The following is a 17016-nucleotide window of genomic DNA, read 5'->3' as shown; positions in this document are numbered from 1 at the left end:
AAAGAAAAGAAAAGAAAAGAAAAGAAAAGAAAAGAAAAGAAAAGAAAAGAAAGCAAAAGAAAATCCACACAGACTTAAGTGGATTTAAAGGAAATGCTCTCACCTTAGAGAAATGAGGAAAATTTATTTTAAGAGCTGAGATTTGAAGGACTACAGTATTTTGCAGATGGAGAATGAAGAGAAAGACATTTGGTGGGGGAAATAGCAGAATGAATGACTTACAGGCAGGAAACAACCAGGGGTCCAGGTTCACTGTTGTACTGAGAACCTGGAGAAGATAACATAAGATGGTAGACAGGGATAAAACTAGAGGGATAGAATATAAATTTTTTTTTCAGATTTCTGTAAGAAAATTTGCCATATTCAATATGATGACATATCTAACATAGTCTAATAACAAACAACCTTGGTGGGGAAATCTCACATCTTTAAAAAGATAATGGTGTTCTCCTTACCTACCATAAGGAATCTGATTTTACTTTCTTTGGTCAGGGTAGGAAGAAAGAGAAAAGTATTTTCAATTTGATACACTTGTTCCAAGGGAAAATATTAATATAAATACTTTACACCTTTTCCATTTATCTCCAAATAAACCTCTAAAGAAAAGCTTAATCAATCGTCTTTTTTTTTGAGACGGAGTCTCGCTCTGTCGCCAAGCTGGAGTGCAGTGGAGCGATCTCAGCTTACTGCAATCTCTGCCTCCTGGGTTCAAGCAATTCTCCTGCCTCAGCCTCCCGAGTATCTGGGACTGCAGATGCCTGCCACCATGCCTGGCCCGCAATTTTCTTTATCTTAATAAATATGAAGGGGCTGGGCACAGTGGCTCACACTTGTAATCCTAGCACTTTGGGAGGCCGAGGCAGGCAGATCACAAGGTCAGGAGTTCCAGACCAGCCTAGCCAATATGGTGAAACCCTGTCTCTACTAAAAGTACAAAAATTAGCCAGGTGTGGTGGTGGGCACCTGTAATCCCAGCTACTTGGGAGGCTGAGCCAGGAGAATCACTGGAACCTGGGAGGCCAAGGTTGCAGTGAGCCGAGATTGTGCCACTGTACTCCACCCTGGGCGACAGAGTGAGGCTCTGTCTCAAAAAAAAATAGAAAATAAAAAATAATTAAAAACACGAAATCAGAAAGGAAAAAGATGAACTGAACGTGATGGCTCAAGCCTGTAATCCCACCACTTTGGGAGGCTGAGGTGGGTGGATCACTTGAAGTCAGGAGTTCAAGACCAGCCTGGCCAACGTGGTGAAACCCCATCTGTACTAAAAATACAAAAATTAGCCAGGTATGGTGGTGGGCACCTGTAATCCCAGCTACTTGGGAGGCTGAGGCAGGAAAATCGCTTGAACCCAGGAAGCAGAGTTTGCAGTGAGCCGAGATCGCACCACTGCACTCCAGCCTGGCAACAGAGCAAGATTCTGTCTCACAAAAAAAAAAAAAAAAAAAAAAAAACTTGAAGAAGTTTTCTATTCAAGCTGTTTAAGACTAGGCTTTTTAGTAAGAGGTATTTCCTGGTATTTAATTAAACAATATTTTCTAAGATCTTAGGGCTGGCACTCTTACTTAATAGGATAATTGGGAAAATATGGCCATACACACAGTATACACACAGTAGCTCATGCCTGTAATCACAGCACTTTGGGAGGCCAAGGCGGGTGGATCACTCAATGTCAGGAGTTTGAGACCAGCCTGGCCAACATAGTGAAACCCTGTCTCTACTAAAAATACAAGTTAGCTGTACATGGTGGTAGGTGCCTGCAATCCTAGCTACTTGGGAGACTGAGGCAGGAGAATTGTTTGAACCCAGGAGGCGGAGGTTACAGTGAGCCGAGATCACACCACTGCACTGCATCCTGGGTGACAGAGTGAGACTCCATCTCAAAAAACAAACAAACAAAACTGGGAAAAGTGCAATTTGTTGCTTAAAAGAGGGAATTCTGAGCCAGCCGCGGTGGCTCACGCCTGTAATCCCAGCACTTTGGGAGCCGAGGCGGGCGGATCACCTGAGGTCAGGAGTTTGAGACCAGCATGGCCAACATGGTGAAACCCTGTCTCTACAAAAATACAAAATTAGCCTGGAGTGGTAGCACATGCTTATAATCCCAGCTACTTGGGAGGCTGAGGTAGGAGAATCGCTTGAACCCAGGAGGCAGAGGTTATGGTGAGCCAAGATCACGCCGTTGTATTCCAACCTGGGCAACAAGAGAGAAACTCCATTTTAAAAAAAGTAAAAATAAAAACAAAAATAAAATAATAATAAAAAGGAATTTTGGGGGGGTACCATTTAAATAGTCCTATTTACAACGAAACAATTGATTAGGGGTTTATCTAAGTTGGGGAAAAATGACACCAAAGTAACCTGTATCAGTAAAAAGGAAAAAAATTTAAACTTTGTACTCTTTTTGGTTTTTTTTTTTTTTTGAGATGGAGTTTCATTCTTGTTGCCCAGGCTGGAGTGCAGTGGCGCAATGTCAGCTCATTGCAACCTCCACCTCCCAGGTTCAAGCAATTCTCCTGCCTCAGCCTCCCGAGTAGCTGGGATTACAGGCATGCACCACCACACCCGGATAATTTTGTATTTTTCTAGTAGAGACGGGGTTTCTCCATGTTGAGGCTGGTCTCGAACTCCTGACTTCAGGTTATCCGCCTGCCTCAGCCTCCCAAAGTGGTGGGATTACAGGCGTGAGCCACCGCGCCAGGCCTAGACCTTGTACTCTTAAGTTTCACATTTATTTTTTCATTGATTTAAATGCCTAATTCTCAGTCCAAAAAAAAATAAAAGATTCTGATTCACTGCTAGCACTAAGATAGTAACATAGAAAAACATCTCTATTAAAATAATTTGAAAATGAATCATTAAATTATTGTAACAGATTACCTTAAAATAATAACATCATTTTGTGGGTATATTTTGTATGTAAATGTAAAATTGAAGATAAAAGTAGCACAAAAGAAGTGGGGCAGATAAGTGGAATTTTACTGTTGTAAGTTTCATACATTTTATGTGAAGTGTCAAAATATTAATTCTAAGTACACTGCAATAAGCTAATGATGAATATGGAAATTCCTAAGGCAAAGTCTAAAAAAAAATACAAAGATGGATCGCTAAAAAGCTAATAGAGGAACTATAATCCAACATTTAAAATATTTTAAATATGTTATTATTTTTAATATTTATTAAAAATTTTAAAATTATGGAAAATAAAGTAGGATATGAGGAATAGAACAGATGAGACAACTAGAAAACAAATAACAAGATGGTATTGGCAAATGAGCTAAACATTTCCACTAAAATGCATAGATTGGCTGGTCGCAATGGTTCATGCCTGTAATCCCAACACTTTCGGAGGCCAAGACAGGCAGATCACTTGAGGTCAACAGTTCAAGACCAGCCTGGTCAATATGGTGAAACCCCATCTCTACTAAAAATACAAAAATTAGCCAGATGTGGTGGTGAGCACCTGTAATTCTAGCTTCTTGGGAGGCTGAGGCAGGAGAATCACTTGAACCCGGGAGGCGGAGTTTGTAGCGATCTGAGATCCTGCCTCTGCACTCCAGCCTGGGGGACAAGAATGAGACTTCATCTCAAAAAAAAAAAAAAAAGTATTTCAACACCACTATCAACCACATTTATTGAATTAATATTTATAGAGCAGTATAACATTCTGTTCAACATTGTACTGGAGGTCCTAGTCAGGGTAACAAGACACTAGAAGAAAACAAAGGTATAAAGATTGGAAAGAAAGAAGTAAAACTGTTTTTCCTCACAGACAAGATGATTTTCTACACAGAAAATCTGAAAGAATCTTTCAAAAAAAAAAAGCCTCTTAAACGAAAAAGAGATGTCAGGGTCACAGACTCCCAAACCAATATATAGAAATCATCTGTGTTTTTGTATGCTAGCAACAAACAACTAGATTCAAATTTAAAATACCATTTATAATAACAAAAATGTGAAATACTTAGGAATAAATTTAACCAAATGTATGCAAAACACTAAAAATGATGAAACATTAATAAAAGAAGTTAAAGAACTAAACAGAGAGATACACTGCATGTATGGACTGGATAACTCAATATTGTTAAGATGTCAATTCTCCTCAAATTTATCTATAGATTCAATGCAGTACCAATCAAAATTCCAGAAGTTTTTAAAAATAGACATTGATGAGTCAACTCTAAGTTTATATAGAAATGCAAACAACCTAGAAAAGTTAAAACAATTTTTAAAAAGAAGAACAAGATTAGAAGTTCACATTATCTTATTTCAAGACTTCCACAATGCTACAGTAATCAAAACAGTAGAAAGACAAACATCCAGATTAGTTGAATAGAAGAGTCTAGAAATAAGCTCAGAGTATATAAATAACTCTTGTAACCTGATAATAAAATAATAAACAACCGAACTTTACAAATAAATAAAAGATTTGAGCAGACATATTACCGAAGATATACAGTTGGCGATTGGCAAATGAGCACGTGAAAAAATGTTCAACATGTTCAAATGTTAGGGAAATAAAAATTAAAAACTACATTGAGATACTACTGCAAACCTACTACAACGGTTAAAATTTTAAAGATTGGGCCCTGCGCCATTGCTCATGCCTGTAATCCCACCACTTCAGAAGCTCAAGGCAGGTAGATCACCTGAGGTCAGGAGTTCAAGACCAGCCTGACCAACATGGCGAAACCATCTCTACTAAAAGTACCAAAATTAGCTGGGCATGGTGGTGAGTGCCTGTAATCCCAGCTACTCAGGAGGCTGAGGCAGGGGAACCACTTGAACCCAGGAGACAGAGGTTGCAGTGAGCCAAGATCACACCACTGCACTCCAGCCTGGGCGACAACAGCAAGATTCTGTCTACAGAAAAAAAAAAAAAATTAAAGATTGACAATGTCAAGGAATAATGATTATGTGGAGAAACTGAAGCTCTCACACATTGTGAGTGACATGCAAAATGATAACAGCCACTTTGGAAAACAGCTGGACAGTTTCTTATAAAATTAAACAGATCCATCATACAAGTAACCAATACTATACCTAAGCATGTATCCAAGAGAAAGAAAAACATATGCAAGTGTTTATAGTGGCCTTATTCATAATTGCCCCCAAATGGAAACAATTCGTGTGTCCAACAACTGGTAAACAGATAAATTGTAGTGCATCTGTACAATAAAATACTACTACTGAGTTATGCAATGATATGGATAAATCTCAAAGGCACCATGCTAAGTGAAAGAAGTCATGCACAAAAGGTAAAATAACATATAATTCAATTTATATAATATTCTGTATAAGCCAAAACTAGAGGAGAAAAAAAATCAGATTACTGGGTCCCAGAGACTCTGTCTGTCTCTTGCCTCTGTCTCAAAAACACAAAGAAAGTAAGTAGAAGAAATGAAATATGTAAAGATATCTAAAGAGCATGGGAGGTTGAGGCTGCAGTGAGCAGTGATCACGCCACTGCACTCCAGCCTAAGTAACAGAGTGAGACCCTGTCTCAAAGCAAAATAAAACAAAACAAACACACACAAAAAATGACAAAGCCCAAAGTTGGTTCTTTGAAAAAAATGAAATTGGTAAAACTATGACAAGATGAGTCAAGGGAAAATATGAGAAAACACAAATTACCAATATGAGACACAAAAGCCATATCACTAGAGATCCTATGGGCATGAAAATAATAGAAAAAAATGAACAACTAAGTCAATAAATTTGACGAACTGGATGAAAGAGACAAATTCCTTAAAAATACAAATTAACAAAACTGACACAAGAAAAAATTGAATATGTGTAAATAAAGTTGAATTTGCATTTGACTACCTTCTCACAAAGAAAGCGCCAGACCCCTATAATTTTACTCATAAATTCTATCAGACATTAAGGAAGAAAAAACATTCACATTACACAATGCCTTCAGAAAACTGAGAAGGAAACAATTCTCAACAATTCTGTTTTAGAAGGCCAACACAATCCTGATACCAAAACCAGATGAGAAGACTAGAGTCTAATGCCCCTCATCAATAAACATGTAATATATATTAATTAGAAAATAAAATTCAATACAAAAATTAGCCAGGTGTGGTGGTACACACCTGTAATCTCAGCGACTTGGGAGGCTGACGCACGAGAATTGCCTGAAGCTAGGAGGTGGAGGTGGCAGTGAGCTGAGATTGTACCCTGGACCCCAGCCTGAGTGACAGAGCAAGACTGTCTTAAAAAAACAAAATTAATTTAATTTAATTTTTAAAACTTTTTAAAATTTTTTTAAAAATTTAAAAAACAGTTCATTAAAATGGACTCATTCTCAGCAAACTATCGCAAGAACAGAAAACCAAACACCACATGTTCTCACTTATAGGTGGGAATTGAACAATGAGATCACTTGGACTCAGAAAGGGGAACATCACACACCGGGGCCTATTATGGGGGGTGGGGAAGGATGGCATTGGGAGTTATACCTGATGTAAACGACGAGTTGATGGGTGCTGACAAGTTGATGGGTGCAGCACACCAACATGGCACAAGTATACATATGTAAAAAACCTGCACGTTGTGCACATGTACCCTAGAACTTAAAGTATAATTTTAAAAAAATTTTTTAATTAAAAAAATTTTAAAAACAGTTCATTAAAATGGACTCTGTCTCAGTCCATTTTTTGTTCCTATATCTGAAAACCTGAGACTGTGTAATTTATTTTTAAAAAAATATTTTTTGCAGTTCTGGAGGCTGGAAAGTTCAAGCTCAAGGAGCTGCATCTGATCAGGGCCTCCTCACTGCATCATGACATGGAGGAGGGCATCTCACAGCAAGAGGTCAAGAGCATGTCAGGTCAGCTTTCTCTCCCTCTTCTTATATAGCCACCATCCTAATTACCTTCAAAGGGCCCCACCTCCAAATACCATCAACATATGAATTTGCAGATGAAATTTTGGAGGCCGGGTGTGGTGGCTTACGCCTGTAATCCCAGCACTTTGGGAGGCCAAGGCAGATGGATCACCTGAGGTCAGGAGTTTGAGACCAGCCTGGCCAACATGGCGAAACCCTTGTCTCTACCAAAAATAGAAAAATTAGCCAGGTGTGATGGCACATGCCTGTAGTCCCAGCTACTCGGGAGGCTGAGGCTGGAGAATTGCCTGAACCCGGGAGGCGGAGGTTATGGTGAGCTGAGATTGCGTCATTGTACTCCAGCCTGGGTGACAGAGACAGATGTTGTCTAAAAATAAAAAATTAAAAAAAAAAAAAAAAAAAAGGCCAAGCATGGTGGCTCACACCTGTAATCCCAGCACTTTGGGAGGCCGAGGTGGGCGGATCACCTGAGGTCAGGAGTTTGAGACCAGCCTGGTTAACATGGTGAAACTCCATCTCTACTAAAAATACAAAAATAAAAAATTAGCGGGGCATGGTGGCAGGCGCCTGTAATCCCAGCTACTCGGGAGGCTGAGGCAGCACAATCACTTGAACCTGGGAGGTAGAGGTTGCAGTGAGCTGAGATCGCACCATTGCGCTCCAGCCTAGGGGAGAAGAGCAAGACTTTGTCTCAAAAAAAAAGAAAAGAAAGAAAGAAATTTTGGGGACACATTCGAACCATAACAAACATCAGCAAATTTGAAAATTTCTATTCATTGTAAGACCCATTAAGAAAGTGAATAGCCAAGACACAGACTGGGAATAAACATTTATTATATAATATGTGTATGTATTATATAATTATTATATTATATGTTATTATAATAATGATATAACTACATATTATATAATAATATAGGAGGTAGTATGTATAATACAATACATATCTAACAAAAGACTTGTGCCTAGAATGTATAAATAGCTTCTATAAATCTATAATAATATTAAAAAAACAAAAAAACCAATGACCCAATTTTTAAAATAAGAGAAGGCTTAAATGGGCACTTCACAAAGAAAGATCTATAAGTAGTCAATAAACACATGAAAAAGAGCTCAAAATCATTAGTCATTAGGGAAATTTTAATAAAACCTCAATGAAATTCTAGTCATTTACCAGAATGACTAAAATTAAAAAGACGGGTAACACTAAATATTGGTGGGTATGTGTAGCAATAGGAACTCTCATAGCTTACTGGTGGAAGTGTAAAATGCACAACCACTTTGCAAATCAGTATGGCAGTTTCTCACTAAGTGTACACCATCCTGTGACCCAGTCATAGAACTTCTAGGTTTTACTTAAAAGAAATAGAAACATATACGCAAAAAGACTTGTACAAGAAAATTCTTAGCAGCTTTATTCGTACTATCCTAAAATTAGAAACAACCCAAATGCCTATCAACAGGAGAATGGATAAACAAATCATGATATAGCCATAACTGAATACTACTTATTAAGAAAAATAAATAAACTACTAATACACACAACAGCACAAGTGAACCGCAAAATGCCGAGTGTAAAAGTCAGACACAATCAAATACCCACAATAAAATTTAATTCACATGGAATTCTACAACCGGCAAAACTAATTACTGCTGAAAGAAATAATCAGAAGAGTATTTGTCTCTGTGGGTGAAGAGGATGGGGATGGTCTAGGAAGGGAATAAGGGACCTTTTAGGGTATCTTTGATCTCTTGATAGAGATATGGGTTATATGGCTGGGCACAGTGACTCACGCCTGTAATCTCAGCACTTTTGGGAGGCTGAGGCAGCCGGATCACTCGAGGTCGGGAGTTCAACACCAGACTGGCCAACATGATGGAACCCTGTCTCTACTAAAAAATATAAAAATGAGCTGGGTGTAGTGGCAGGTACCTGTAATCCCAGCTACTCAGGAGGACAAGGCAGGAGAATGGCTTGACCCTGGGAGGCAGAGGTTGCAGTGAGCCAAGATGGAGACACTGCACTCCAGCCTGGGCAACAGAGTGAGACTCCATCTCAAAAAATAAATAAATAGCTGGTCATGGTGGCTCACACCTGTAATCCCAGCACTTTGGGAGGCCAAGGCGGGCAGATCATTTGAGGTCAGGAGTTCGAGACTAGTCTGACCAACGTAGTAAAATCCCATCTCTACTAAAAATACAAAATTAGTTGGGCGTGGTGCTGCATGCTTGTAATCCCAGCTACTCGGGAGGCTGAGGCAGGAGAATCCCTTGAACCCGGGAGGCAGAGGTTGCAGTGAGCCGAGATCATGCCACTGCACTCCAGCCTGGGTGACAGAGCCAGATTCTGTCTCTAAATAAATAAATGTATGTTATATGGGTATACGTAATTAGCAACACTCGTCAGCTTGTACACTTAAGATCTGTGTATTTCCATGTATGTATATTTCACCTCAATTAGAAAACAATTTTTGAGAAGTAAATGGAAAAACAATGATTAAATTACTTTAACAAAATGAGCTCGGTAAAGTCTGTTTTTAAGAGAAATCGCTGGGCACAGTGGCTCACACCTGTAATTCCAGCACTTTGGGAGGCCAAGGTAGGAGGATCACTTGAGGTCAGGAGTTCGAAACCAGCCTGACCAACAGGTGAAACCCCGTCTCTACTAAAAATACAAAAATTAGCCAGGTGTGGTGGTGCATGCCTGTAATCCCAGCTACTAGGGAGGCTAAGGCAGGAGAATCACTTGAACCTGGGAGGCGAAGGTTGCAGTGAGCCGAGATCGTGCCATTGGACTCCAGCCTGGGTGACAAAGAGAGAATCCATCTCAAAAAAAAAAAAAAAAAAAAAAAAAAAGGGAGAGAGAAATCAAAATGACTCTGGAACCAATTGAAATCGAAGATTTTGTAATTAGAAAAGAGGAGGAAGAGGAAGAGGTGCTAACCATCAGGACCATCGCTTGCTGATGGCTTCCTAAGAACTCTGCCAACTACTTTACAGGGTTCATTTCATTCCCACAGCCTATCTTTCAGATACAGGAGAAAAAGGATGCTTTAATAAACAAATTCTCCCCAACATCCTTAGCAAACGCTTTAGATGCAAAAGCCCCCTAATAAACTCAAGATAACAAGGCACTTTTCTCTCTTTTAAATTTCAAGCAATAAGTAGTGAATCTCCTCTTAAATCTGTTATTATCATTAACAAATGTGAACCACAGGATAAAATACCTATTACTATTTTTGGTTTCAGCAATATTCATACAATATGTACTGTGATCTATGACCACTGTGTATATATACATATATATGTCTACACACACACACACACACACACACATATATATATATTTTCTTTTTTTTTTGGAGACAAGGTCTGGCTCTGCCACCCAGGCTGCAGTGCAGTGGCATGATCATGGCTCACTGCTGCCTCAACCTCCCAAGCTCAAGCTATCCTCCCTCTTCAGCCTCTTGAGTAGCTGTGACTACAGATATGCACCACCACGCCTGGCCAGTTTGCGTATTTTATGTACAGACAGGGTTTCACCATGCTGCCTAGCCTAGTCTCCAACTGGTGTGCTCAAGTGATCTGCCTACCTTGGCCTTCCAATGTGCTGGGATTAAGGCATGAGCCACCACACCCAGTTTCACAATTCTTAAAACATCTTAATTCCATGATCTAGACGATTTGCCCTTCACAGTGTCTACTGGGGGCTAGAAAGCATGATCTGCCTAATGAATATTTTACCTAACTGCTAAAATGAATCTGGCACAACTTCCCTGCCAGTTCAACTACAGTCTCGAGAATATGACCTCTCCGAGGCTCCTGCATGAACTGCAGACTGTTTTAAAAGACGTTAACAAGAATAGGAAGGGGCAAGATGGTCCTTACCACATCCAATATAGCATGGACAAACAGGTCCAGGTAGACTGTGGTGGCATTGGTCCAGTTGTAAACTGGCCTCACTTCTTTATGATAGTTCTGTAATAGTTGCTTGCTGAGATGATACAGAGCAGAATCCCGGGGATGATGTGTATCTGTGGCTAGAATTCCTGGAAAAGAAACTATCATTGTGAAGATAAAGTAAGAGGGGCTTGGTTTCTTTAGGAGGTTTCAGACTGTTCAGGACTCGGTGGCTGTTACTAGAATATAGCTTTCAGCTCACCAAATTCTGCATCAATTCACAGCCAGTTGGTGCGGCCTTTGGCAAACGCTTAAAGTAAGCTGATGGCCTAAGTGCCCAACGGAGAAATCTCATTGTAAAAACAAGTAAATCAACGCCATCTCCAAGTCTGCAAAACTGTACCTACAATTTCATTTTACAACAAGCCTGCATTTTGGAGACAGAATAATTTCTTTATTCCTGTATCATCCTCTCCTAGCATCTAGAAAAAAACCACCTACACACTTAGCCAAAACTTAACTCCCGCCTTGGTTTTTCTTTTGATTTTTCATTTGTAATTAAAAAATTCGATAGAAAAATCTAGCAAAAAAAAAACATGAACAAACCCATTAACCCCAAAAACTTGTATAGATTTCTAGATAATGGGATTAACGGGAGCCCAAATTTGTACTTTTCTCCTCAAAAATCTCTTTTCTCATTTCATCTGTCCCTAAATAAAATGCACTTGTCAGAAAATGAGATCTTTGTTTTGAGAAAATTCTCTCTGGTTCCAGGGAACAACCATTTCTTCTGACCCAAAAATCTTGATTTGCAGAGGAGCTGTGATTGGTGTCGAGGCCAGGGAGGCCAGAGGAAAGGAAGCAAGAGAAATGAGCACCAGCAATTGGAAGTGACAAATTTGTGAGGGCTTTCTCTGAATTGCAGAAAGATATTTTGTTCACCAGCTTTGCCAGCCCTTAGGGGATTCAATGCTTCACTCAGCCATTGGACCGAAGCAAATTGCACACCTCCTGACAAACTGCGTGAGTGAAATCTCTCTGTAGTGTCCTGCGTGTGAATTTGCCTGGGCTCTCAGTGGTTTTGATGGTTATTTTGATGAGCTGCCGAAGGTATGAGGGATCCAGCAGGAAACTGTAAATGAGATCGCTTCTCCCTGTGCGACAATCCCGTTTATACCCATTTCTTTATGAATGATGTCATGTCACTTGCCGCCACAGGCAGCAATTTCTATGATTTAACAATGTCAGTGTGACCAAAATGCTAACAACAATGCTGGAGGTGCAATGCCAGACTCCTTGTGGGCAGTTCTATGTACGCTTTCATTACCGTCGGAAATGGGAATCTAATGAGCATTTTAACTCCCCAACTATTCACCCAAGAAGATGCCTAAAATGGCGTTAGCTATTCAGGCGTGCAGGACTAAGGTGGGTGGCTTGCATCAGACATCATTTGTAGGGTTTTTGTGAGCTGTTATTGTCAAAAAGTGTGCTGTGAATCTCTCTACCTGAGAACATTTCTTGCTGGTGTACCCCAGGGGAGGGAAGTCAGAAGCACAAAGCAAAGCTGGCCCAGTGCTTTTCCTGCCAACTTTGCTGTGGGCAGCTTCACGTTTACCTCGCTTGGAAGCTCCCAATTCAAGTCTCAGTTGGGGAAACACCGAAATGAGCATGTTTCAATATAGGAAACTACCTGAGACAGCATTAAAACATAATTTTGTATGTGTTCCCCACACCGTCTGCTCACAAAGACTCAAATTCCCCTCTGCGATCTTGTCTAGGAACCAATCCACAGGTTCCCTATGGATAAACCCATGTTTTCTAGAATGGGTCAAAGTCTTGGTTAAAAAGAGAAAGTTCTGGAAGCTAGGACTAGGAACAAAAGAGAATCAAGCGCTGAAAGGAGAAGAATAATAAGCAAATGGAAACACATTTAAATAAACCAAAAGGGGAAAGAGTTCTTTGTTTAAGATGGGAAGAAATAATAAATTACATTTCTACTATGAATGCAAATTTGCCTGAGGAGAAAGATCAATTACAGGAGAGAGATTAAGGATTTAAGTGACCATTAATTAACAGTAAATTATGCCCCTTGAAAGCTAATGTGACATTCACACAAGCACTAAATGACTCACAGTTCAGTGACGTTTCAACAGACACTGATGGAAGCTATCAACAGACCCAGAAAAGATTCCTCGCCAAAACTGCCTTCTTGAATGCTAATAATCAGCTTCAAATAATTCGCTTGTAAGATTTCTGGAAAGTAGAATGTGTTAGGGACTGTCCTATGAAGCACTTGTAGGTGAAGAGAGATTGAAAAAGAAGAAGATAAGAACACAATACAATTATTCCTTTGTTTTCCTTGTTTTAATGACTTACTCTCCCATGCACCTATCTTAAAGTGTTCAGGGTACTTTGATGGAAAGCGCTATTCTTGCTTTAGTTGCTATGTATCTCTAGGATTTTAAGAGAGTTACACATATATCTGAGAGGTTAAAAGGAAATGAGATTTATGTATTGAATTCCGAACACTAATTGAATGCTAACTGTATGCCAGGCACCAGGCTAAGCCCTCACATGAATGATCTCCTTCAACGTTCCCAACAAACTTATGAGACAGGTACTCTACAGATCTATGAGAAGTGGACTATTCCTGCAGGTGAGGGGCTATTGGCATAGTGAGGTTAGCACTGCCCAAGGTCATGAAGCTTGCAAGCGAAGGGAGTGATATTTACACACAGCTGGACTGGTTTTGAAGCCCAAGCTCTTGATCATGACACTACATGATTAAGTGTAACCTGGCTCCCTCAGAATATTAGGAACAACAGCAAGTAACCTTTCAAAAAGAAGACTGACATGTTATGTGGAGAATATTATTGGACAGAAATAGCCAGTGGTATTTTCTGTATGTGTTTTCAGTTAATAATATCTTACATTTGCATTGCACCTTACAATTTAACAATGCTGTCTTATTTGATTGTCATGAATACCCAAAATAAAGTTAACTTACAGGAAAACTGAGTCTCTAAGAGATTAATTGACTTCCCAGGGTTATGTGGCTGGTGAGCAGTGAAGCAGGAATTAGCTGGCTCTCCTTGTTCAGGCCTCCTTCTATGCCAACACACTGACCCCTGGGATTGGTTCAGTGCTCTTACATTTGCAAATTACCTTGATTTGTAAATACAGTAAAATATGTAAAGTAAATATAGTAAAACCCAGTAAAATTCCACAGGGCAGATCTTTCTGCAACAAGTATCCTCGGAATGATTTATGGTAAAGCACTGGTTGTCAGGCACTATTAAAACACTTATTTCTGCTACATTTAGAACAAAAATCATGCATGATACAAAACTTTAGAGAGATATTGTTAAGAACTTAGTCTGTTTTCTTACCTTCATTTTTCTATTTTATCTTAGTTTAATGCTCACAATTATTTTCTGCTAAGAAACCCATTTGGCATTTAATGACATTTCCTCTGTTTTTATTTTTTACCATTAAGATATGCTTTTATCCTTTATGTTCAACATCCAAGATTTTCATACTTTACTGATAAGTGGCTATTTTTCTTCTCTACCCAATAAAAAAATCATTTCCAGCTTCCTGGCTACCAAATTTCTAACTCATCTCTGTAATTGACTCATTCCACTTCCAGTTACATTCTAAAACTTCAGAATTCAGATATGAGCTCTAGGAGAAACCTCAAGAAAGCGGGGTATTGCAAAACACCACCATAATCATAAATTCTTGATTTGTGCACGTGTGCTAAGAATCAATTGTATCCTAACTAAAATGATTCAATTCAATAGAGTTAATACTGGTGCCGTGGAAGTATAGTTCTAGAAATTTAGAAAAAAAAATTAACTTCTAAATTACTTTTAAGAGGAATTGTAAATTCAAAACTTGCAAGTTTACAGTGCCTGTCTTTAGAGACATACTCATCACCTACATAGATTTTGTAAGGCGAGATGTTAAGGCCTCTAATACCAAAATGATATACCTATGTCTGTAGCCATGACAAATCTAACGGACTTTTTCTCTGGGCTGCTAACAGCTGATAATGAAGCCAAGACTATTTTGGATAATAAAAACATATTATCCACACATAAGAGCAAATCTGAAAAAGAATGCCCCAAACTCTCAATCAAGCTGTAGAGAGCTTGATTTCTAGAAAAGCAGAGATTTATCAAGCAATTATAACATTTCAGAGCATATTTTCAGCTACGTGTAAAAAGCCCCACAGTCTAATGCTCTATGTGTGTGTATTTGCAATCACAGGAACAAAGTCAGAAACAAATCATTGTTTTCAATGTAGCTTCACAGGACTGGCATTTTACAGATGATGAATAGAAGCAAACACGCCTGAGAAGTTCTACGGCACAGTGTACAAAAATGTTGTCTCTATCTTCTGAGAGTTAATCCTTAATGCCTAGTAAAATCATGAAAAGGACTCACCTGCAGCCACCAGGATGCAGGCCCACAGGGGAGCCATCACGCGTGCCAACATTCCTAGGCAGATCCTAAAAAGGAGCAATGCAAACTTGCCTACCAGATGGAATGCCGCTCAATTTTTCCTAACAGGGTTCCTCTCCACTCTGTTCTCCTCCTTCTCCATTTGCCAGTTCATGCTATCCTCACTGGTGCTATTTTGTAAACACTCGGTGGGACAAAAGGCAATACCAGCACCATGCAAATGTTTTGGAATTGATGCCATGATGAAATCCCTTAACTTCTCCCTTTGGTTCTGCCCCAGAATCAAACTGTGGCTAACATTTCCATTTTCCTGACAGGAGATAGCTAAGTGAATAATGTAATCTAAGAGGAGTCCCTAAGGAGAGGAAATTCCACACTAATATGATTTCCTTTACAGCCTTTACCTAAGGCAGTGCTCTTGCTGACATTCAGGACACTAATTTCATTAATAATTGAAATCCAAATAGCTGTTCTAAATCAGACTTATGCGGTAACATCTTCAGCATTTGACAATGGTTCTTGGGCTCTTGAATTACACAAGACTAATGGAAACCTGGTATTATCTAATGAAGAACAACTGCAAACAATGCAATGGAAAAGTGCTTTTTGTTTTTCCTAAGCCCCGTTAATTAAAAGAAACATTGATTTTTGATAAACAGGAGGGCTTCTCAAATTTTCATTGTTCACAATTCAGAAAGTAACCTTCTAGTAAGGATGCTTCTAGGCTTATTAAAGATGAAAACTTTTAAAGTTCAACATCATTTAATAAAAGTTTTTTTTTCACTTTCTGATTGAATACCCATTCATTCTTCATTACTAAGGAAAAAGGTGAGGCCGGGCGCGGTGGCTCAAGCCTGTAATCCCAGCACTTTGGGAGGCCAAGACGGGCGGATCACGAGGTCAGGAGATCGAGACCATCCTGGCTAATGCGGTGAAACCCCGTCTCTACTAAAAAATACAAAAAACTAGCCGGGCGAGGTGGCGGCGCCTGTAGTCCCAGCTACTCGGGAGGCTGAGGCAGGAGAATGGCGTGAACCCGGGAGGCGGAGCTTGCAGTGAGCTGAGATCCGGCCACAGCACTCCAGCCTGGGTGACAGAGCCAGACTCCGTCTCAAAAAAAAAAAAAAAAAAGGTGCATAATTCTATACAATAACACTATTTTCCATTTCTAGACTCCCCCCTAAAATGCTCTAGAAAGAAAAAACGATACCATTTCCAATCTGCCTGCTTTTTTATTAAAAATGAGATTATAGAGGCAGATTTTGATGTAAATTTTCACTGAGCCAAATGAAGGGGAGAAAGTATATATTTGATTCCAAATCTCCTCATCACTCAGTCCCTTGTTTAGAGTCCATGAAGTGCTCCACCTAATTTTCATCTACCAATAAAATGTAGCCTAATTGCTTTCCTATCATTGGTGAAGGGAGCAGTATATATAGAAAGAGAGAAAACTAGGATAACCCTGTGGTGTTGACTTGGTTTTGGAGGTATCAGTGTGAACCCATGGTTTTCAGTACATTCGCTAAATACATAAATAAATGCAAATACACTGGGCACGGTGGCTCACGCCTGCAATCCAGCACTTTGGAAGGCCGAGGCCAGTGGATGACTTGAGGTCAGGAGTTTGAGACTAGTCTGACCAACATGGTGAAACCCCATCGCTACTAAAACTACAAAAATTAGCTGGACATGGTGGCACATGCCTGGAATCTCAGCTACTCGGGAGGCAAGGCAGGAGAATTGTTTGCACTGGGAAGCAGAGGTTGCCATGAACCAAGATGGCGCCACTGCACTCC

At 39.6% G+C, this 17016-nt stretch overlaps 1 protein-coding gene across 1 annotated transcript in view; it reads right to left on the bottom strand.

Moving 5' to 3' along the window:
* The window catches only part of HTR3B (5-hydroxytryptamine receptor 3B), a 39405-nt gene extending 23894 nt beyond the window's left edge, over positions 1-15511 (bottom strand). Inside the window, exons 1-2 of the mRNA XM_023208053.1 lie at positions 15203-15511; positions 10742-10902 (exon numbers count right to left, since the gene is read on the bottom strand). Coding sequence (XP_023063821.1) covers positions 10742-10902; positions 15203-15254 — 213 coding nt within the window. The 5' untranslated portion in view covers positions 15255-15511. The remainder of the gene's footprint in view (positions 1-10741; positions 10903-15202) is intronic.
* Positions 15512-17016: the final 1505 nt, after the last annotated feature.

Source organism: Piliocolobus tephrosceles, chromosome 13 (genome assembly GCF_002776525.5).
Source record: "Piliocolobus tephrosceles isolate RC106 chromosome 13, ASM277652v3, whole genome shotgun sequence".
NCBI classification, from domain to species: Eukaryota; Metazoa; Chordata; class Mammalia; order Primates; family Cercopithecidae; genus Piliocolobus; species Piliocolobus tephrosceles.
The sequence above is the reverse complement of the archived record's forward strand: the minus strand, read 5'-3'. Positions and strand labels throughout refer to the sequence as shown.